Source organism: Myotis lucifugus, unplaced genomic scaffold, assembly GCF_000147115.1.
Source record: "Myotis lucifugus unplaced genomic scaffold, Myoluc2.0 scaffold_796, whole genome shotgun sequence".
Classification (NCBI taxonomy): Eukaryota; Metazoa; Chordata; class Mammalia; order Chiroptera; family Vespertilionidae; genus Myotis; species Myotis lucifugus.
Genome location: NW_005871844.1, coordinates 188269 through 209058, shown reverse-complemented (window position 1 = coordinate 209058; position 20790 = coordinate 188269). Strand labels below are relative to the sequence as shown.

The 20790-nt window shown below is 53.8% G+C and overlaps 1 protein-coding gene across 18 annotated transcripts in view; it reads left to right on the top strand.

Annotated features, from left to right (window-relative positions):
- Nucleotides 1-12815, top strand: part of MARK3 (microtubule affinity regulating kinase 3) — a 71405-nt gene extending 58590 nt beyond the window's left edge. For 10 of the 18 annotated variants that reach the window (XM_023747124.1, XM_023747127.1, XM_023747133.1 and 7 more), the window contains 4 exons: nt 2938-3195; nt 7130-7156; nt 9205-9249; nt 11893-12815. In XM_023747124.1, the coding sequence (XP_023602892.1) occupies nt 2938-3195; nt 7130-7156; nt 9205-9249; nt 11893-12238 (676 nt within the window). In that variant the 3' untranslated portion in view covers nt 12239-12815. The remainder of the gene's footprint in view (nt 1-2937; nt 3196-7129; nt 7157-9204; nt 9250-11892) is intronic. The other 8 variants (XM_023747130.1, XM_023747122.1, XM_023747121.1 and 5 more) reach the window with 3 other exon arrangements.
- The last annotated feature ends 7975 nt before the right edge of the window (nt 12816-20790 follow it).

Below are 20790 nucleotides of genomic sequence, written 5' to 3'. Positions count from 1 at the left end.
TTTAATAATCTATCATGAAACTATGATTTACACTTCCTATTTAGGAAGGTCTCTAACTTCAGCGTGTCTGTCCAGGCTCCTTTCTCACTTGCATGCCTTGTAGATCTTGCCTGCACTGGCCAACCAGTGACGGCATGCCTCGTGGGGAGTAGATTGTGCAGCCTTACCCAGTACCTCACCAAAAGCCCTTTCCTGCCCCAGGGCCTGCGGGCCATTTCTCTTCCCCAGGGAAGGAGCCGGACAGCCCTGCCTTCCTTACAGCATCTGTCCATCAGCTCCCAGCGTGGGCGAGACCGTGACAGCCGCTGGCGGGGGGTAAAGGGTGCTGACCCTGGCCCTGCCCTGAGCAGATACAGAGTAGAAAGAGTTGTATTTATCTGTAACTTGTTAAAAATAAAGTTATACGTATGTCTATGTATGTCTGTATGTATTGGGGACAAGTAAGCATTTCTTCACGTAGTTGAATCCTTTAGGACTCTGTGTGGCAGGTGACAGGGCCCAGTGCGTTCAAGCTTTCATGAAACAGGTCATCTCTGCCTACAACTAGAAAGTGCAGGGACAGTTGGTGCAGCTCCTCGTTCTGTCCTTCCTGTCCTGGGTCCCTGGTTGGGCCCAGTAGGATCAGACTTACCGTCTTCCCACACCCAGGAAGCCTGGGTGTCTCCTCCGTCCCTGTTGGTCTGACTCTAAGCCTGTCACTGCCGGACACAACTTGTTGTGGGGTGGAGTCAGCAGCATCTGGGGCCCAGGAGCCTCCCCCCTAAAGCAGGATTCACGTGTGTGTTTTTGTCATAGGGAAAGGGAGTGCAGAGTGGCAAAAACACAAAACCGGATCTATTTTTATGTTTCTGTGGCATTTGTTTCCAGTATGTCTATGACTGTGGTAGAGCCACTCTCCCAAGTCAGAGGGCAAAATTCTCAAAAATTCAGGGACAAGAAGGTCTTATTGAGCAGTTTATTATTGGTAGTCCTCATAGTGGGGCCACCAAAATTCTAGTGCGCATTTCATTGACCTTCCTTTCCCGTCAGGAGAGCACTTAGCCCCTGCACGAGCCACAGTTCTCTGCTGGCCGAGTTCTGGGAGGTGACGTAGAAGGTTAAGCCTGGAGAGAGGGCAGGGGCCAGGCTCTGGGTGCTTAGGATGCTACCTGGGTGCCAGGTGAAGAGTTTGAACTTCATCCTAAACGCTGTGCTTTTGAAAGGTTATGAGTGACAAGGTCGGGTTTATATGTTAGGCAGCTCACTGGTGGACACATTGGAGGGCGTGTGGGTGAAGGCCGGGGGACCAGTGAAGACAGGATGGGCCCTGCCTGTGAGGAGATGGGAGAGGTGGCTGGGCTGGCTGAAGCACTGCTAGGGGTTGACACCCACAGGACAGCACCGCTGCTCTGGATGGTCGGGCAGGAGGGATGGAACGGGCGGCTCCAGGACTTGAAGACCCGGAGGGATTTCTGCCGAAAGACACTGAAGGTACGGCCGGAGCTCTACATCCGACTCTCCTTAAAGGAAAGAAACCGCCCTCGGCTGTGCCAAGGACACGCTGGCGCTGGGATGAAGTGAGGTCACGGTTCTGTCCCGCAGCATGTGCCAGGGCAACTGCGGGCAGGAAGCCACTCTGCCTCTCTCTGTACACAGCTCATCTGCTCATTAGTTCCACCTGGAAAAAGGGGGCCCCTTGACCCCTTAGGGATTTTGACTTGTTTATGAAGAAGTGAATGTCCAGTGAGTAGGAAGATTCTCAACTCTGGGAACAGGTGGGGAGCAGTGTGTCTGTGCTCGTCATGGGCCTGACCACATGGGCTCTCTGTAGAGTAGGCGCTGCCGCACACAGCTCAGAAGACCTTGTCCCTCTGGCATAAAGACCCAAACGTGGAAGATGTCTTCTTTCCTCTAAAGCGAATACACTTTCAAAATTACTGCTGGGGAGGGGGGGAGCTACAGGTTAGGAGGTGCTCCGGAATCCCCGGAACTATTTAAGAGGTTTTGTTCTGAGACGGTTGGGGAGGAAGCTGTGCTTTAAACCACAGATTGCTCTTTGTCGCTGGTCCATCACATCGTTGTTTCTGCCTCTGCCCAAACCCCACCCCCTCCCAGCCTGACAGAAACGTTCGCTTACACAGCTAGCCCCGCCTCACCTGCACCACACCTCCCACCTGGCGGCTGAGACATCAGAAGTCGATGTCCATGCCAGCCTCTGGGCCCCCCAAGATGCTGTTACCTCCACTAGACAGTGAAGGAGGTAACGTCCAGGCTGTGTAAGGAAAATGCGCCTTCCTCGCGGCACCAACGTGTACCCGCTGCTTCCTAACTCGCGCTGTGGATTTCATAGCCCAGGCTCGTCACAGTTGTCCACAGTGTGCTTCCTGAGTGTGTGTTAGTCCCGCACATCCTGTCTTGTGGTGGCCTCGGTCATCGGTGTGTCTTCTTGCTTTCGCACCCTACAGATTGGGGAGGACCCCTTTCTCCAGGTCGCGTTCCGCGTGTGGCGTGTCACAACAGCTATGCCATCGTGCGCGTCCAAAACTTTTCAGTTGCTTGTTCTTCAATTTCACTGGCATAGCCTTTCTTTCTTCCATATGGGCACGGGCCTCTGCATGGGAGCAATTTGAGGGGGAAGCAAAGGAAGAACACTTGAGTTTCAAGCCATGCTATGTCCTAGAATTTCCCCGCATTATCTTGTCCTGGGAATGTCTGCTGTTCCCTTAAACTCCACAAGGCTTTGTTCCGTTACAAATGATTCCTCAGGTCCCCTTTCCCATTCAACTTACTTTTGCTTCTCAGTCCTGTGAAACACCCCTGGGGTCTTGTTTTGTTAAAGCTGGTTCTCTCCACTTTAGATAAAAGGTATATTGTAACTGAATGTTTGTGTGCCATGTTTGCCACAAAGACAGGATTTGGTGAATGAAATGTAAAGCTCTGTGCTTCCTCATCTTCTAGCACTGTTCCTGACCAGAGAACCCCAGTTGCTTCCACACACAGCATCAGCAGTGCGGCCACCCCGGATCGCGTCCGCTTCCCCAGGGGCACTGCCAGTCGCAGCACGTTCCACGGCCAGCCCCGCGAGCGGCGGACTGCCACCTATAACGGCCCACCCGCCTCGCCCAGCCTGTCCCACGAAGCCACGCCGTTGTCACAGGCTCGAAGCCGAGGCTCCGCTAATCTATTCAGTAAATTAACCTCAAAACTCACAAGGAGGTAAGTGCCAGGTGGAGCTGGTGGTTTGCAGCAGGAGGAGACATGTCTTCTGTGTGTGTGAAGCCAGCCTGGCTGCAGTTCATTTGTCTTTAGCTCATGTTTTTCTGGTTTCTTTCTTTAACTAGACTGAAAGGTTTTAGAAGAGGATCCCAGGAAACGTTTCCCAGCACTTGGGAGGTCGTGGCTCCTTACTGTTCCTTGCATCACACTTTTTAAAAAATATATGTTTTTACTGATTTCAGAGAGAGGGAGGGAGAGATAGAAACATCAATGATGAGAGAGAATCATCGATCGCCTGCTCTTGCACACCCCACACTGGGGATCGAGCCCGCAACCTGGGGATCGAACTGTGACCTGGTTCATAGGTCAATGCTCAACCAACCGGCCGGGCTGCATGACACATTTGTCTGCATAGATGGTCAGTTTGGTGGAGCAGAACCCCAGACCAGGGCAGGCAGGGCTGGCGCTCTGTGAGCGCTCACCAAGAACGACACAGTTCCTCTTCTCCTTTCACTTCGTTGTCACTGAGGAGCACTAAGTGTCTTAAAGTCTGAGTCTTGCACTTGTGCTCTCTGTTGGTCTCAGTGAATTATAGTAAGAACAAGGTACCTTTCTGAAATGGTGTAGTTATGCGAAAAAAATCTCCGGTTTGTGCTCAGAAGGAAACTAGTATCTGGTCGTGTATGAAATTCTTCATGTGTTCAGCAGGCTGTCATTCCGGGCCTTGGGACATGTCTGTGGATCCCTTGAGGTATTTTAACTTATGTCCATAATCGAGCTGTAGAGGTTGCAGATGCCTAGAAACATTGGCTGCTACTAGAGGAAAAGGGAAAGATGCCACTTCGTACCAGCAGCAAATAGTCAAAGGCACCTTTAGCCAGGACCTCACCAGGACGCCTGAGAGCCCTGCATGTCCAGGATGCCCGAGAAACTGAGCCGTCTCGCTGTGCACTCGTGTGTCCGGGTGTCCTGCAGGTTTACCTGCTTCAGACCCTCCTGTTCGTCTGTCTGCTCAGCACAGCAGTGCATCTCCTCAGGGTCCAGAATGGTTGGCGCCTCCTTTGTGCCTCACTCCCTCTGGCCCATTAGCTTGCTGCTCAGTTTCATGGGGCCTTTGTATTTAAACTGTAAGTTAAATACCACTTTATAAATCTCCTTTATTCCTCACATAGTTTTATTTTAGATCAATCATCTAAAAGTTAGACGAGTCACTTTAAACTGTTCCCCAGATGATGTTTGTTACTGAGTACCCGATGAGGGAGGACTTCTGACGCCAGGAGCACTGACTAGGGCCTGAGCAGTCAGAGGTTCCCGCCTGCCTCTCACTCTCTTCTGGCCCCTATGCTGAGACTCCGTGCTCCAGGCTGGGCAGAGAGCAGATGTTCTAAAGGGTCTTGCCAGGTTTGAAGTCCAATCCAGGAAGAGTTTTTTGACCCCCCAGAATAATTCACTCCTTCCCTTCAGTGTCACCCCAGGCCTCCCTGTCCCCCGCTCCCTCCTGGGGACTGGGCTGAAATGGAATCGGCCGCTGAAACGTGGGTGGTAGGAGATGGCGCTGGGTGTCATTCCCTTGGCTGTTTCCCTCCCTGGCCCTGCTGCCTGCTGTCACCTGGTGGGCTGCCCTTTGAGCACAGAATGGAGGTGCAGCAGTCAGGTCTGGCTAAGCACTAGTCATAGCGGTCAATGTAGTGGCCCTGCACTTTGGTCTGTTGTGGGCCCATCATTAAAATCCTTGAATTTATTTAATTATCTCCTTTGTGCTTTGTTTTAAAAAATAATCTTAAGCCCAGCTGGCGTGGCTCAGGGGTTGAGCAGCGACCTATGAACCAGGAGGTCTCGGTTCAATTCCTGATCAGGGCACATGCCTGGGTTGCGGGCTCCATCCCAGTGAGGGGCATGCAGGAGGCAAACCGATTGATGATTCTCTCTCGTCATTGATGTTTTTATCTCCCTCTTTCTTCCTCTCTGAATCAATAAAAAGATAATTTAAAAAAATAAAAATCATCTTGATACATGTACTATCATTGATAAAAATTTTTGACTGCTTTCTGTGCACTAAGATAAGTAGATGTCTGTAGAATTTCAGGTATAGCTGTACTCATTTTACATATATAAACACACACACACTCATCAATCTCCACAGTCTACCCTGTGAAGTAGATATCACTCAATTTTATAGAAGAAACTGGAGATGTGGTTGAGAGATATGGGGCACATGTTTAAGATTCTAACTAAGCTTATTTCATGTATCTGAATCGAACTTGGAGGTTGAGGTTTCTTGTTTAAAAATTCCAGGGGGTCATCTTGTTTTAGTTTCCACCTCCACATTTTCCAGAAAGGTCATCGTCTTCTGTTTGCAAGTTTGCAGGCTGAGGTCTGGAGTCTCCTTGGTGCTCTCCTTCAGATGTAGTCAGTTTATTCGTAAAGACAGTCGGTCCTTCTGCTGTAGTCTTCTCAGTGTCCGGGCCTCCCCTAACAGCTATAGCTGTGTTCAGGTCCCTGAAAGGCTCGGGTTGGCACTTAGAATCTGCACAGGAGACCTGCCCTGGTGCGGTGGGCAGAGAGCAGGCCCCAGGAAACCTACGCCCAGCTCTGCCCAAATGCCCTGTAGTTTGGGCGAGCTGTGGGCCCTGCCACCTCTGAGGCCCTGTGCACTCGGCAGGAGTGAGGTGAGGCCTCAGGCCTGCAGCTTCCTGCTCTCTCTACCTCAAGGGATTCGTGGGAGGAAAAATTAGAAAAGCAGTCCTAGGTCCTTGACCCATAACCCTGACTTTCCTCAGGTAGAAAACTCAGGAATGAAAATACATTTTAAAGACCTTTTAATCAGTTTTCAACTAAAACAAACTGTTGAATAATACTGCCTTCATGTAGTGCTTAAATATTTACAAAACCTTTTCAATGCATGATCTTCTCTACTTGCTGTGTACCACTTCTGATCTGGTTATGAAGTGCTTGGTTGTAGTACCTACAGTAGTTAGATATTTTTAAATGGGTCAATGTCTCAAGCACTGCCAACATCACCCCAGATTAGAAAAACAAAACAAAACACAGGGATCCATTCAGTCAGTCCAGCGCAGACAGTCCCCGTGCCGCCTGTGCTCAGTCGCAGCCATGGGCTTCCCAATCGTTTGACAAGCCCAGGCCACTCTGCCCAGGAAGGCTGATGGCGTGGTCAGCCCATCCTGACCAGCAATTTCAAGTTTCTTTGGTCAGATTCTGTTCCTCACAGCCTAAGCATTTTCCTAAAATGTTTTACAAGCAGAGTCACTTTTTTTAAAATGGGCTCTTTGAGTCTATTCCTAAAACATAAAAATGAATCACCCATTGTTATACAGTCATGAAATTTCCATTCATTTCAATATCTAAAACTGAAAATCTGCTTTATTTAAAACCCTAATAAGTTACTTTTTCTTAAAAAGTAATTTATAACTACTGTTAATGTTTAAATTACCTTCCTGAAGTAAGCAATGATTCTCTTAATGGTTAAACATTTTATAATGAAATTTTTAATGTTTCTGTATAAGAACGTGAAATTTTTGTTCATAAGATATTCTGAAGAAAATTGAAAAATGTTTTATTACTAGTTTATTGCAGATGACTTAAGTCATTTATTTCAGACAAGATGTTGACTTTATTGTCTTAACATAGAGCCATGTGAAGAGCCTTAAACAAACTCATTACAACTGATGTGTGTCACTGCTGAGTTTTTGCTTACAAGTACAGATTTTTAAATGTTTATAATTAAAAGATCACAACCTCAATTATCTGTAATAATTTTACTTTTTCAACACATATCACTGTTTCATTGTTCATTGGACAGAAAAGGAGCCTGTTTTATTTGTTGTTTTTCTTTCTCTTTATAATTGACTGAATTTATATTTCATTTGTACAAGTCATTTTCGTTAATTTTTATTTTTGGCTTAATTTCTTTTAGAAACATGTCATTCAGGTTTATCAAAAGGTAGGATTTATATATATACTTTTTTTTTTCAATTCTCACCCCAAAATGGTTCCTGCAATTAACATCAGGTTTGGCTTTTTAGCCCTGTTTGTTTTTTGTTTTATTTTTTTAACTAAACTTTCTGCTGAGAACTAAATACTTATTTCCTTGAAAGGAAACTGGGGGAAGAAATAGATTAACTCTTTCAGGCATTTTGAAAGGGACTGCGGCACCCACATAACAAGAGGCCTACGCATGCTCTGTGCATTTTCTTTCTTCAGTAGAATTATTTAGCAACCGAATAATTCTGTCTTCATACTAATAACACTCAGCATGCTTCTGTTTGAGGAATGAGATGTGCAGTAACATTAGTGTACATTTCATGGGCAGCCTCAAGCGGGCAGAGGTAAGTTGTGATTGTGTATGTCATCATTTTTCATTTCATAGAGGATTGAATTAGCAAAAGGCTCTAAAGTGAGAGGGAAATTAGCTCATATTCTGAAATGAGAGACAAGTCTAAAACTCACACTTTATAGCCTATTAGGTTTGGGGCGCTGCATAGCAGAAATGTTGTAATATTTTCAGAGTTGAAGAGTAAATAGTATTTTACTAAAAGCCACTTTCCACCAACCACTGAAGAAAGCGTATCTTGTTTTTCGTGGGTCTTTAAAAAAATATTTTTATTGATTTCAAAGAGGAAGGGAGAAAGAGGGAGAGAGAGAAACATCAATAATGAGAGGGAATCATTGATTGGCTGCCTCCTCTATGCCCCACACTGGGGATTGAGCTGCAGCTCGGGCATAGGCCTCGGCCGGGAGTCCAACTGTGACCTCCTGGTTCATAGGTCAGTGCTCAACCACTGTGCCATGCCCACCATGCAAGCATGTCTTGTTTTTATTTTAGTTTTTATCTTAATATATTTTTATTGATTTCAGAGAAGAAGGGAGAGGAAGAGAGATAGAATCATCAATAATGAGAGAGAATCACTGATTGGCTGCCTTCTGCACACTTCCCACTGGGGATTGAGCCCACAACCCCAGGCATGTGCCCCTGACCAGAATTGAACCCAGGACCCTTTGGTCCACAGGCCGACACTCTATCCACTGAGCCAAACCAGCCAGGGCAAGCATGTCTTGTTTTTAATTGAAGCACTGTAATGTATGCTGTTCCTACCAGAAGACCTTTCTTTTTTTTTTTTTAAATCCTTACTGGAGGATGTTTATTAATATTAGAGAGAGAGGAAGGGGGAGAGAGAGAAAGATCAATTGTGAGAGAGACACGTCAGTTGGTTGCCCTCTGCGCATGATCCAACCAGTGCCGAGGATCAAGCCCTATAGCTGAGGTACGTGCCCTTGATCAGAATCGAACCCAGGACCCTCAGTCCGAGGGCGAGCCAAACTGGCTAGGGTAAAATGACTATTTTTTGATGCTGACAGTCAAGAGCCCAAAAATGTTGCTCACTGCCTTGGAACGCACACACCTGAGGCAGAAAGTCTGCCCTGGAGGCCGCCCTGTGCCTGTGCCTCTCCGCTCCCTGGAAGGCTGGCTACTGTCTCTTACTCAGTGAAACCAGTGGGCCCCTGAGAGGCTTGGTTAACGTGAGTCTTTACCAAAAACCGGGAAGACCACTTTCTTCCTGCGGGAAATGCCACTTGGTGGTGGCTTTGAGTTGATCTTCCTAGTTTCCAGGTTTTTCTTGGAAAGACAATTATCTGCTTGAATGTAGAATTCAGCTGATAAATCCAGTTCCCTTTCATGGAAAGCCATTACACTTTGGGGAGATATTTAAAAGGCCAGCGTACCTCCAGTCGAAGGCCACGAGTGCTCTGCTGCCAGGGCTGGGCAGGGCACCTGCCGGGTCTGGGTCTGGGAAGCCAGTGTGCAGCCCGCCACCTGCTCGGCCTGCGGACACCTGGAGAGGTGGCGGAGCACTGTCTGGGCCACCATGAGAGAGAGACCTAAGCTCACCGGTGACTTGGGTTTCTTGGTTTGCACCGGGCTTCGTGTGCTGCTGTGTAAGACCTCTTTTCTCTCTTCCACTTCTCTGCTTCTGCGTCCTGTTCGTTCAGGCTTCCGACCGAATATGAGAGGAACGGGAGATATGAGGGCTCCAGGTGAGGGAAATGATTTTTTAAATATATTTTATGTTAAAAACTGTGGCTGCGGTGATGCTCTTCCTGCTGTCCTGTGGGTTTGGTGGGTCTGGGTTCTGTGGTTGGGAAGAGGCAGTGCCACTGCTGCCCCCTGGCGGTGGGCCTGGGCCAGAGGTGTGCTACACCCCAGGACCACAGGAGGGCGCCAGGGTGCCGTTGTCTGGGCCCTAACAACAGGAACTTAGGTCTGGGTTTGGTGGGAGACTCCAGATATCTCAGTGACTCCTAGCATAGATCTAGTCTCAAAAATGAAAGCAGTGAGTAGAAATTTCAAATTAGGTTTTTGAATATATTTTTATTGATTTCAGAGAGGAAGGGAGAGGGAGAGAGAAACATCAATGATGAGAGAGAATCATTGACTGGCTGCCTCCTGCACGCCCGCTACCAGGAATCAAGCCCACAACCTGGGCATGTGCCCTTGACTGGAATCAAGCCCAGGACCCTTCAGTCCACAGGCTGACACTCTATCCACTGAACTAAACCAGCTAGGGAAAATTAGATTTTTAGAACAGTGACTATGTTTTCAAGTGTTTTATTTTATTTTTTAATGTATTTTTATTGATTTCAGAGAGGAAGGGAGAAGGAGAGAGAGGTAGAAAGATCAATAATGAGAGAATCACCAATTGGCTGCTTCTTGCACGCCTCATACTGGGGATCAGGCCTGCATTCTGAGCATGTGCCCTGACCAGGAATTGAACCATGACTTCCTGATTCATGGATCAATGCTTAACCACTGAGCCATGCCAACCAGGCGAGTGTTTTGCTTTAAAATCTGGTATAGCTGTCATTGCTCAGATTGGGGACAAAGGAGTCACCAGCGAGGCTCAGGACTCCGTCTCCGTGGTTGGTCCCTCCCTGTGCCCTTTACAGTGGTTGCCACATGCTGCTCAGGTCCTTATTGACACCCATTGGCTCTCTTCCAGGTCTCTCTAAAGCACAGCTCTGTCATAGGACTTTTCTGAATGAAAACCTGCAGTGGCCCCATTGCCTGGCCGACCATGTCCATGCGAGGCCCTGTAGAGCCTCAGCAGCCTGCCTCAGTTGAGGCAGCTTGTTGGGGTGAGAGCCGGGCAGCCGTATGCCCCAGGCCTGCCCACTCTAGCCTGGCACAGGCTCTAGCTGTCCTGAGCTTGTTCCCCTCCGTGATAGGAAGGGAGTCACAGGACCTGCCTCCTGGTGTGTGACAACAGAGTGCGTACACTGCCCAGTCCGTCTGTTGGCACACTTGCTCATGTCCGCCCTGTGCCTCTGCTGATACTCCCTCTGCTCGCACATGGAGATGCTTTCCCGCCTCTGGGATGGAGTGGGACCCGGGGCTCCTCAGAGTCCTCCCCAGAAGCCCCTCCAGGAGCGGTTCCTCCTCCCCTGGCTCCTGCCAGGGGGTGGGCCCTCCTGGCTCTGGGACCCTCTGGTCACTGCTGTGCCTCAGGGGGCAGTCCTCCTCCCACACCCCGACTGCGTCTGAGAGCTCTTGCTCCTTTTTATGGCCTATTCAGTGCCCGACAGGATTTTATAAATGGGAAGCTTCCAGTCCGTTTTGGTGGATGTGAATCCAGCGGAATGTCCTATCAGCAGGTCAGCACCAGGGAACTGAATGCACAGTAAAACCTGTGGCCTACCCTCAGCACTGCTAACGACTTTGCCCTAAGATTAAGTGTATTTAACATTTTACGCTGGGTGTGTTTAATGCGCACGAGTGTTAGGTGTTCACCATCCTAATCGAGGCCTCCAGGTGTACACGGAGGAGACTGTGAATGGCAGTTTGTGTCCATAACGATTAACGGTAAGGCAGTAGGAGGCCTGTTCTTGGGGTTGCAAGAGAACCCTTGCTGGGCCCCACTGTGACGTCTATGGATGTGGGGACTTCGGCTTGAACTTTGCGAGTCCATAGTTTGCATTCAAACAGGTCACTTTTGCTCAGCAACAAATAAGCCTTAACACTTTTTTTTTATTGCACTAGCAAGATAATGTCATGTAAGAATTTTTTTTGAACTGAAACTAGATGTTTAAATTAAAGTAGAAGCAAAAATAATGGAAGTGGGTGCAGGGGATTGAGAGAGTGTCCCCCCCACCCGACCCCCCGCTCCCACACAGCCATGTGCTCAGCCTGTGGGGCTGGTGGCAGGGAAAGCAGGTTGAACTGCTGTGTCGCCCGTTATCCCGTCACAGTGCCGGCGGGGGCTGTTGAGTGAGGAGCGTCACAGGAGTCGAGCAGGGCCCCTGTGAGGGGCTGAGGGCTCCTTGCCGCCTGTGCTCAGCCTGGGCCAGAGCTGGGCTCTTGGACATGTGGGCAGCTCTCTCTCTACTTTGCCTGATTTAACTATTTTCTTAATTTTAGTAAGTACATGACTTAATTTTCTTAGTAAGTACACGACTGGGTGAAGGTCTTACAGCCAGGTAGATTTTCTGCATGTGTGGCCTATGCCTTTAGGGGGAAGCAAATAGATGGTTATTTCTTAGAAAAGAAACAGATAACCACGTGTGAGCCTGTGCAGGAAAACGGCCCGGCTCCGCGCTGTGCTGGAGAGCTGGTCGTGCGCTAGCTAGAGTAGAGGGCCGGCTGTCCCGTGCAAATGAAAATAAACCTGCCGCTGTGCGTTTCAGTCGCAACGTATCTGCTGAGCAAAAGGATGAAAACAAAGAAGCAAAACCTCGCTCCCTGCGCTTCACCTGGAGCATGAAAACAACTAGTTCCATGGACCCCAGCGACATGATGCGGGAGATCCGCAAAGTGCTGGACGCCAACAACTGCGACTACGAGCAGAGAGAGCGCTTCCTCCTCTTCTGTGTCCACGGCGACGGGCACGCGGAGAGCCTCGTGCAGTGGGAGATGGAGGTGTGCAAGCTGCCAAGACTGTCTCTGAACGGGGTGCGGTTCAAGCGGATATCAGGGACGTCCATCGCTTTCAAAAACATTGCTTCCAAGATTGCCAATGAGCTAAAGCTGTAACCGGGAACGATGGTGTAATAGAGCAGCGGCCTGAAGTTCCTGGGCGCTGGTGGAAATGTATAGAATAACATTTAGGCAATAACGTCTGCATCTTCTAAATCATGGTATTAAACTATAAGGACGAGAGCACGCCTGGGAGCGAAAGCTGGCCTCTTTTCTACAAATGCACTACATTAAAGCTGTGTGACACGTGTGCCCTCTGTCTTCTTTCCATTGCCCTGAGGGTCAGCGTGTGACCTCCATCTCCACGTGCCTCCCGTGGGTGCGAGTGGGCCGCGCGTGCGGGTGGTGCATACGGAGCATCTCCCTGCCTGGCCGCCCGTCCCAGCAGCTCTGTGGGAGGTCATTGGTGCTACAGCTGTTACACTTGCCAAGGAGGAAATACTGAACTACTAAGAATTAACCTTAAGACTAGTTGGTAATTAGTACAGGTTTACAGTTCATGCCTGTGGTTTTGTGTTTGTTGTTTGTGTGTTTTCTAGTCCAAAAGGTTTAAATTTATAGTTGTGAACTTTGCTTGTGTGTTTTTCTAAGTAGATTCACAAGATAATTAAACATTCACTTTTTCTCAGTAAAACCTCGCATTGTGTCCTAGTACTGTATTTAAGACTCGGTGAAGGCAGTGACTGAGTGTTTTTGCTTCACCAGCAAGTCGAACAAAAGCAGTTGGCGAGTGTGGGAGGCCTTTGTCCTTAGAGGGTCCTGAAGGCGGTGAAGGGAGAAGACGGCCCTCCCTCCGGCGGCTGAGGAGCCAGGGAGTCGGAGCGGCTGCCTCCCTGGCCCCCGCCTCCGCCTCAGGAGCCGGCAGTCCTGTGAGCAGCAGTGCGGGTCTGGCGGTTCCGGATTTCCTCTGTGAAGTATGTCACTTTCCTCTCGTTTTTCGTGGTTCATTCCTTGAATTCGACGGACAGCTTTTCCCAGCACCTCCCTGGTCCTATGAGCTGATGACTCATCAGTCAGTTTGTCACTTTGCTCTCACAGGGAAGTTGTCACATCGATGGGTGTGCTGTTTGGGTTCTGGGTTTGTTGTTCGTCACAGGAGGAAAGTCTGGACACTCAAGTCACACACACTCTTGTCTGCCACAGCAGGACACTGTTCCAATGTGGTAGGGACACATCGTGAGCAAAACAGACCCCTAGTCTCTTAAAGGTGTGCTCTAAAGCATGGCAGCCCACAGCGACCAGGAAGGTACCTGGGGGCGGAGCCGTATCAGCGCTGTGAAAAATGGGCGCTGGGCAAGGCCTCCGGGGTCCTGGTTCCAGCAGGCGCTGTGCTCAGGGCTGTGGGTGGTGGGGTTCAGTGCTTGAGCAGGGCCTGGGCTGCAGGGGAGGCACCTGCAGAGGCCTGAGGCCAGAGTGCACCGTGTGTTGGAGCCGAGTGAAGGGAGATGCAGTCGAACTCCACCAGGGCCTTGAAGGTCATTGTAGATACGGGTCTTACTCTGAGGGGAGCTGCTGGGACTTCCCAGAGAAGAGTGCGCAGCCTCAGGTCTTAAGGGCGAGGTGCTGGCAGGAGCGGCCAGGGACGGTGGGAGGCGGCTGGCGGTGATGAGGCAAGAGATGCTGCCAGTGAGATGGTGGCTGTTCTGGATGTTTTGAAACAAGAGTCAAATGCATTTGCTCTGGGGTGGAGGCGGGTGAGTGAGAAGAAGCCATAGGCGACTGCACAGCTTCTGGCAGGAGCAGCAGAGAGAACGCGTGGGGGCAGGTGGTGGGAGGCCTGGCGGGCGGGCCAGCAGCACAGGCTTGGACTCCCCCTGGAGGAACTGGGAGAGGGGGCTCAGCCTGCAGGGAGCAGGGGCCCAGGCCTGGGGGCCACCGGATCTGGGAGAAGGGGGGCAGGGCTGAGTGCCCTTTGACCTAAGTGTGGAGCACGTCACAGGCACCTCACTGAAACCTTTCAGACCTTCGCTAGTGAGTCCGTAGTCCCCTCCTCCCTCTGCTGGGGCCTGTCACTTCCTTGTCCAGCCTTGGCCCTCGGCAGGTTCTCTGCCAGCTCCGTGCGGCCCGCAGAGGGGCAGAGGGTGGAGATGTGGAGCTCCGCTCTGCGCACGGGGTGGGGGCTGCGCCTGTTCCTCAGTCTTTCCACCGCCACCGACTGTTTCCTCCAGGGCGAGGGGAACTCAGCGAGGCCTTAGCGAGATGCGGTCACCACGTGCCCTGATGAAATGGCCGCTCTTTATGCAGAAAGAAGCCGTGTCGTTGGCAGCTGCTCTTTTGTCCTCGCCGCCCTGCGTTCTGGCACACTGATCAGTGAGAAGTGGGGGTAAGCCCCGTGGTCACCACAGGAGTCAGACGTCTGAGGTGGTCGCATGCAAAGGCTTTCTTCCTCATTGACGGTGACTTGATTTTAGTGGCAGCGTAGGTGTTACCTTTACTGAGGTTCAGCATGAACTTCATCCCTCGCTGAGGGGCCAGGCCCTCCCTTTAGATTCTGCGTTCTCAGGAGATGGCATTTTTATTCTGCATACACGGGTTTGTAAAGGAATGTTCTGGAGTGCTTGAATGTTGTTTAAGCAGCTAAGACAAGGCCCCGTGTTCCCCTCCTCCACTCCCTGGGACCCGAGGGGGGGCGGTACGTGGCCGGCCGGTGCTGCTGGTTTGATGCCCGATAGCAGGGCGGTGTCCTGGTCCGGAAAGGAAGGTGACTGTTCCAGACATGCCGCTTCCCTCGCAGGACCAGGCAGGCCAGGACCAGGCGCGGCTCAGCGTGTGCCCAGCTCTCGGGCCTTCCGGCTGCACCAGAGGCGCGTGCAGAGAACGGAGGAACCGAGCCTGGCACGAAGGAAGCTGCGGTGGGCCTTTCGCAGCACAGGTTCCCCGGAAGCCTGGAGAGCCACGGCAGGAAAAGGGGCTTCCTGTGCGCCGCGGTGGACACTGCTGCTGGCAGCGCGGTCCTGGCAGCTCCCGCTCGGCGGGTGGGCGCAGAGGCCAGTCTGCATGGCACTGTGTCCTGGGCCAGCACAGACCTGAGGAGGAGGGGCCTGGGTCGGAGAGCTTGGAACTTTGCTTCTTGGAGACTTTACTTGGCTTGGGGGGGATTGGTAATTTGCCATGAGGTCTTTCCATGGGGAACGGTGGCTACTCTTGAAGGACATGGTGAGAAGTGCAGGGCTCGGCTCACAGGTGTCCTGACCGTGCCCGGGGGGCACCCCACCCCCCACCCCCCCGTGACTTCCTGAGAGGGTGACTGGGCACCCTGGCAGCCATTGAGTTCAGTGCAGCCGCTGTGTCAGGCGGCCTTTGGTGCGCCTTTTCGAGGGACAGCCCCGGCCCAAGTGACACTTCGCAGAGCGTGGTGTGTCAGCAGCACGGCAACCCGCAGGCCGGAAGGCTCACGCAGTCGGAACTGGCCTGAGGTCGCTGGTCTCCAGCAGCCCTGGCGCCTTTCCTGCCTCACAGCGGCACTCAGGACGGCGGGAGCCCGTCCGGCCACGGGGGCCAGGAGCCGGTGCGCTTCCCCCCCCCGCTGCCTGCGCTTGCATCACACAGATCAGCCAGGTGCAGGCCGTGCAAGTCCCTCTGGGCAAGTGCCGTGGACGGACGGACGGGAGTGGATCCTGCCTCAGACGACAGACAGCAACCTGGGGCTTGGCATCAGCGTGAGAGCTGGTGGTGTCAGGAGGGCAGTCATGGGTGTTAACAGTGGGCCTCGCCTCGGGGCCACATCCGGGGCACCATTCCCCAGGGGAGGCCTGCTGAGCAGGAGTCCTGGTTTGAGGATATAGGGAAGCTGGTCCCCGATTCCCCTGGTGGCGGGAACAGGCGCTGCCCACCACGCCCGCACTCGCATTGCCCTTGGCGCGGGTTTCGTCGCTTTGTTGATTCACTTTGGTTCCTGCCGTTTGTGTGGTTGGGGCTGGCTGGTTGCAAGCTCTGAGGTTCTCACATGTTCCCGGCTCCTCGGACAGTCATCGCTGTGGTGAAGTACTGCTCACCCCTGGCTGGTGACGGGGGCCTCGTGGGGGTGTCCCCGAGAACGGAGACAGCTGCTCCAGCCTGGCTCTGCCCCCAGCCTGTGCCTTCTGTGTTTCCTGCTCTCGCTCTTCCTCCCACCCACTTAGCCCACCTCTGCGTTATTTTAAGGCAACATTCTAGAACTCCTCCCTCCAGCAGGAGCCGAGTTTCAGGGGCTCACGCGCACCCAGGGAGCTGGGGAGGGTTCTGGCTGCTCCTTCGTTTTCCTGCCGCAGGCAGCTTACCATCCTGCAGGGGTCTCCTGCTCTCTAGTCCAGGCTCAGTGCTTGAAGAGGGGTGTCGTTCCCTCCCTGAATTTTGCTTCTCCAAGTTAAACCGCCTGAGTTCTTTTCAGGTGTTTCCGGGAGTATCCTGAGGACTGCCCGCCATTATCCCTATGGACACTCATCGACATGCATGTTGGGGGCAGGTGAGGGTGGCAGGGACTCCGGAGGGCCCTGTGCTGAGCTCTGGGGATCCAAAGACAAGCCAGGTGAGCCTGTGCCTTCCAGAAGTTGTTCTCACAGGAGAGGGATAGAGACACGGTCTTGAACCCAGTACCGCCAGTGCTGCCAGAAGGAGTGCCGGCTCGAGGCTGAGCAAAGCCAGACCGGCAGGCGAGGTGGCGCAGTGACAGGCAAGCCTGAGGCCTGCAGTGTCCAGTGCAGTGGTGTTAAGTGTGGACGGTTCCTCTATTATTTTTTCTTGAGGGAAATGTATCTGAAGTGTGACTCAATGTGCTGAGCAGTTTGTGTCAAAACTAGTCTCGTTTTAGTGAAAACTTAATGGAAGTTTTGTGTTTTTGCTAAGTTGTGTATTTTGGGAAAAGCTGGGCATGTTTTAACACAGACTACCTGTCTGTCCAGTAATGGAGGCAGGCCAGTTGGGGTGGGTGGGATGAAAGGGGAAAGGGGAAAGGCCAAAGCCTGACCCACGTCTGCATTCTCGGAGAGAAAAGCCACCGTGAAATAGTGACACAGGAGTGCAACCAAGGGCCACGCCCAACGGTTGACAGGGAGGGCTGCGATCCTGCAGGGAGGAGGGCAGGGCAAGGCGGAGCACAGGGCCCTGGGCTCTGGGTGGCCCGGGTGGGCAGGCTGAGTGTGGAAAGCAAAGGGATATGCAGAGGGAGCCCCAGGTTAGACCGAAACAGCAAAGGAAACGGGTCTGGAGGCATTGGTGCCGCTGTCGGCAGTTTCGGGTCTTACGTGTGCCACCCTACATGCTCATAGGCATGGTGGGTTCCAACTAAATTCCTGCAAAGATGCACCTCCAAGGCCTGCAGGACCTGGGCAGACCAGCAAGCACCTAGTCGGGCCCCGGCTTGCCAGGAGGGTTAGTGAAGGGCGGAGCAGGGTCCCAGCCCCAGTACAGTCCCCATCGCCAAGTCGGGAGTGGTGCCGGCCGTCACACGCATGTACCAGGTTGCACACCTGGAGGTGTTCCCCCGCCAGCCGAGGGCCCGTCCTCGTCCCGGGTGGCTGGGACAGCCTTGGGGACGTGCTACTCGGGTTGGGCCGCTGCAGGCCGGGCTCAGGGCCACTGCGCCAGGAGAGCAGGGAGGGTGGTGCTGGGCGGCGAGCAGCCTCCCACAGGCTCAGCGGAAAGAGCTCTTTGAACCCTTCTGGGTCTTAAGTTAATTATTTCAGTGAGGCCTTCAGCTTGGACAAGCTCCAGCTCTCAGAAGGGCTGGAAGGACCTCTGAACCCAGCGGAGCCAGGTCTGCAGAGAGGGAAGGGTCCCCGGCGTGCACGCCTCCTACAGGCCCTGCCAGCCAGGCTTGGGAACCAGCACTTGGTCACCCAGTGCAATGCACATGGTAGAAGCCTCACTTCTCGCAGCTGAAGTCTCCCCTGCTCCTGGGAACCTCACAGCCAGGAAGATGACTTCTTGCCATCAAAGTGATCGCCCCCTGCTCCCGGGGAAAGGAAATTCACTGAGAACAAGGTGCAGCCCCAGGTGCTGTGGGAGGCGTTGGTGTCAGCTCAGGGCTGCAAATAGAAATGCAGAAGGAGGAACCTCCGGTGCCGCCTCTTCAGCTCCTGCTGAGCAGCAGGTCCGCAAAGGCCAGGAGCAGTGGACAGAGCCCACGCCTCGGAAGCAGGTGGCCTCCTGGTGACCCACCCAGTCCTCCTCCCTGAGCCCCGTTCCCGCCCCCACGGGTGGGTGGCGATGGTTCAGGCACAGCTCGCACAAAGGGCCGTGACAGCCAAGCCCAGCCTCAGTCGTCTCCCACGAACTGTGACACATCAGAGCCTTTAAAAAACATGTACAGAATTCGGTTCGGCTTACGTAAGGAGGACATGTTCACCGTAGGAAACTTGGAAAGTGAAGTTTGAAGAAGGAAGTCACCTGTCACCTCTCCGCCTCCGCCCGCTTCTGCTCCTCAGGGTTCCCCACATGCTGTGTGGGGTCCGAGTACAGGCTGTTTCCTCCCCGACCACGCTTCTGGGAGCGCGTCGGCCCCTCCCTGAGACTGCGCTGCGGGCCTGCCTGGCGCCTCGCGGGAGGGGCCTGGTCTTGCAGCGGCCCTGTGTGTTGGCAGCCCGAGCTGTTCTTCCTCCACACGCAGCTGTGTCTCCTAATCACTTCTGCAGGCGCTGGGTGTGTCTCCAGGGTCAGGGGCTCTTGGGTCCCCATGCGCGTTTGGCAGTGTCTGGAGGCACTGTGCACTGTCACGGGGCGGGGGAGGGGGGGATAGTAGATGCTGCTGGCATCCAGGAGCTGGGGGCGGGGTGAGCACCCGCAAAGCCCGGAACAGCCCCCACAGCTGTGCTGCTGGATGTCAGTGGGGCTGCAGCAGGAACCCAGACTGGGGGCTCGTTTCCCAGTGCGGCAGTGAGATCGGGAGTGAGTAGAGCGAGTTCCCTCCGCAGTGGGTGGGGCATTTCATAGGCTTCCCGCGTTTGACGTAATTTCAAGGAAAATTAAACGCGCCCTGGAGCCAAAGAAGGGGGAGGAAGGGGAGGCGGTGGGGCCTGGACCCAGAGTGCGTGGCGGCAGCTACGAGAGTGCACTCAGTGCAGCAAGAGGACACGAGGAACCAGGGACGGAGGGGGAAGGGCTAGGAAACCAGGTGGCCCGGCACAGTCGTGTCCAGTCGGGTAGCTGAGCCCGGGACGGCCCAGCCACCTGGGCCTTGCTGGGTGGCATGCTGAGGGGATGAGACCTTCTGTCAAGAAGTGGTGTGTCTGCCTCGGTGCGCAGCCACAGGCGCCATGGGGCAGTGCTCACCCCGCACTGGCACAGCCACACCTGGCCAGGAGCCCCTCGGCCCACGGGCCACTGTGCAGCAGAGCCTCGGTGGCAGTGGCGCAGGGAGCCTGGCCGGGGAGGGCATCCTGCTGCTGCTGCTGCTCCTGCATGGCTGCTGCTCCTCCTCCATGGCTGCCCTCCACCTCCCTCTGCAGGGCCAGGCCTTTCCCGCGGCTGCACTTCCTGGGCTCCGCGGACCCAGGCCCCGGAGGTGGAGGACACTGAAGCCAGGAAAAGGGTGCCCTGCCTCCTGTCTCCCTGGCCTGGCCCCTCCTGCCCGCTCAGCCCAGGAAGGATGAGTGCAGAGACGCCCCAGCAGGGGGCCAGCCCAGCAAGTATTGACCACGGTCCCTGGCAAAGGCTCCTGGCGGCCCTCCCAGCCTGGACACCACCTGCATGGGCCCCCCACACCCAGGACACCTGCGGTTCCTCATGCTGCCCTCCCCCCACACCTGCTTGTACTGAGCCCCAGGTCTGGGATGACCAGCCCCTGTCCCAGGTAGAGAGCCCACAGTCTTCAGTGGACAGACTGCCAGCCCAGGATGAGGCAGGCGCAGAGGCCGAGCCTGGCTTCACAGAGTTGCAGGAGAACCTGGGAAGGGTAAGGCCTGCGGGACCAAGCTTGGGCTGGGGCACCCCAGGCTGGAGGGGGTGGGTGTCGGGACAGAGACGGCCCTGGCCAGCAGGTGGCAGCACAGGCTGCCCTCAGGGCTGAGGAGTTGGAGAAGGAACAGCCAGGCCCTGGCTGACTCGCCCATGGTGGGCCCACAGTGAGAGACCAGCCCGGTGCAGTGGCAGCTGGGAAACACCCAGAAAGCCTGGCCGGGGACACTACGGTGGGACCCACTGTGGGAGTCGGAGGGACTGAGGCACCTGAGGCTCTGAGGAGGGCGGTGTGAGGACCCCAGGCTTCTGGAAGAAACTGCGGGGTGGGGCCTGGGGGCACGAGGGGCCAGTTCAGCCTGCGGGAGAGCATCTAGCAGAGAGGGTGGGTGTCGGGGAGGGGATGCTGCCAGGCTGGCTGGAGGAGGGGGTAGTGTTTGGGGTGGAGGAACAAAAGGTTTCAAGTTTCTGGACTCCCGCCCTCCTCACAGCATCCACACCTCCCCCACTCTGTGGGCGGGGCTGAGCCAAGTGCCAGGCTCCACCCCCAGGCCCAAGTGCTCTCAGATGCTCAGCTTGGGGGCTCCTCCCTGGAGCTCCTCCCCCTCCACAGCCTTCCCCCAGCCCACCCCAGGCCTGCAGGGAGGGCCCAGAGGGGTTCATGGAATAGGACCAGGTGGCACAGCAGGGTGACCCTCCTGTTCCTTTTGCACCTTAGAAGTGACGCAGAGGGGCAG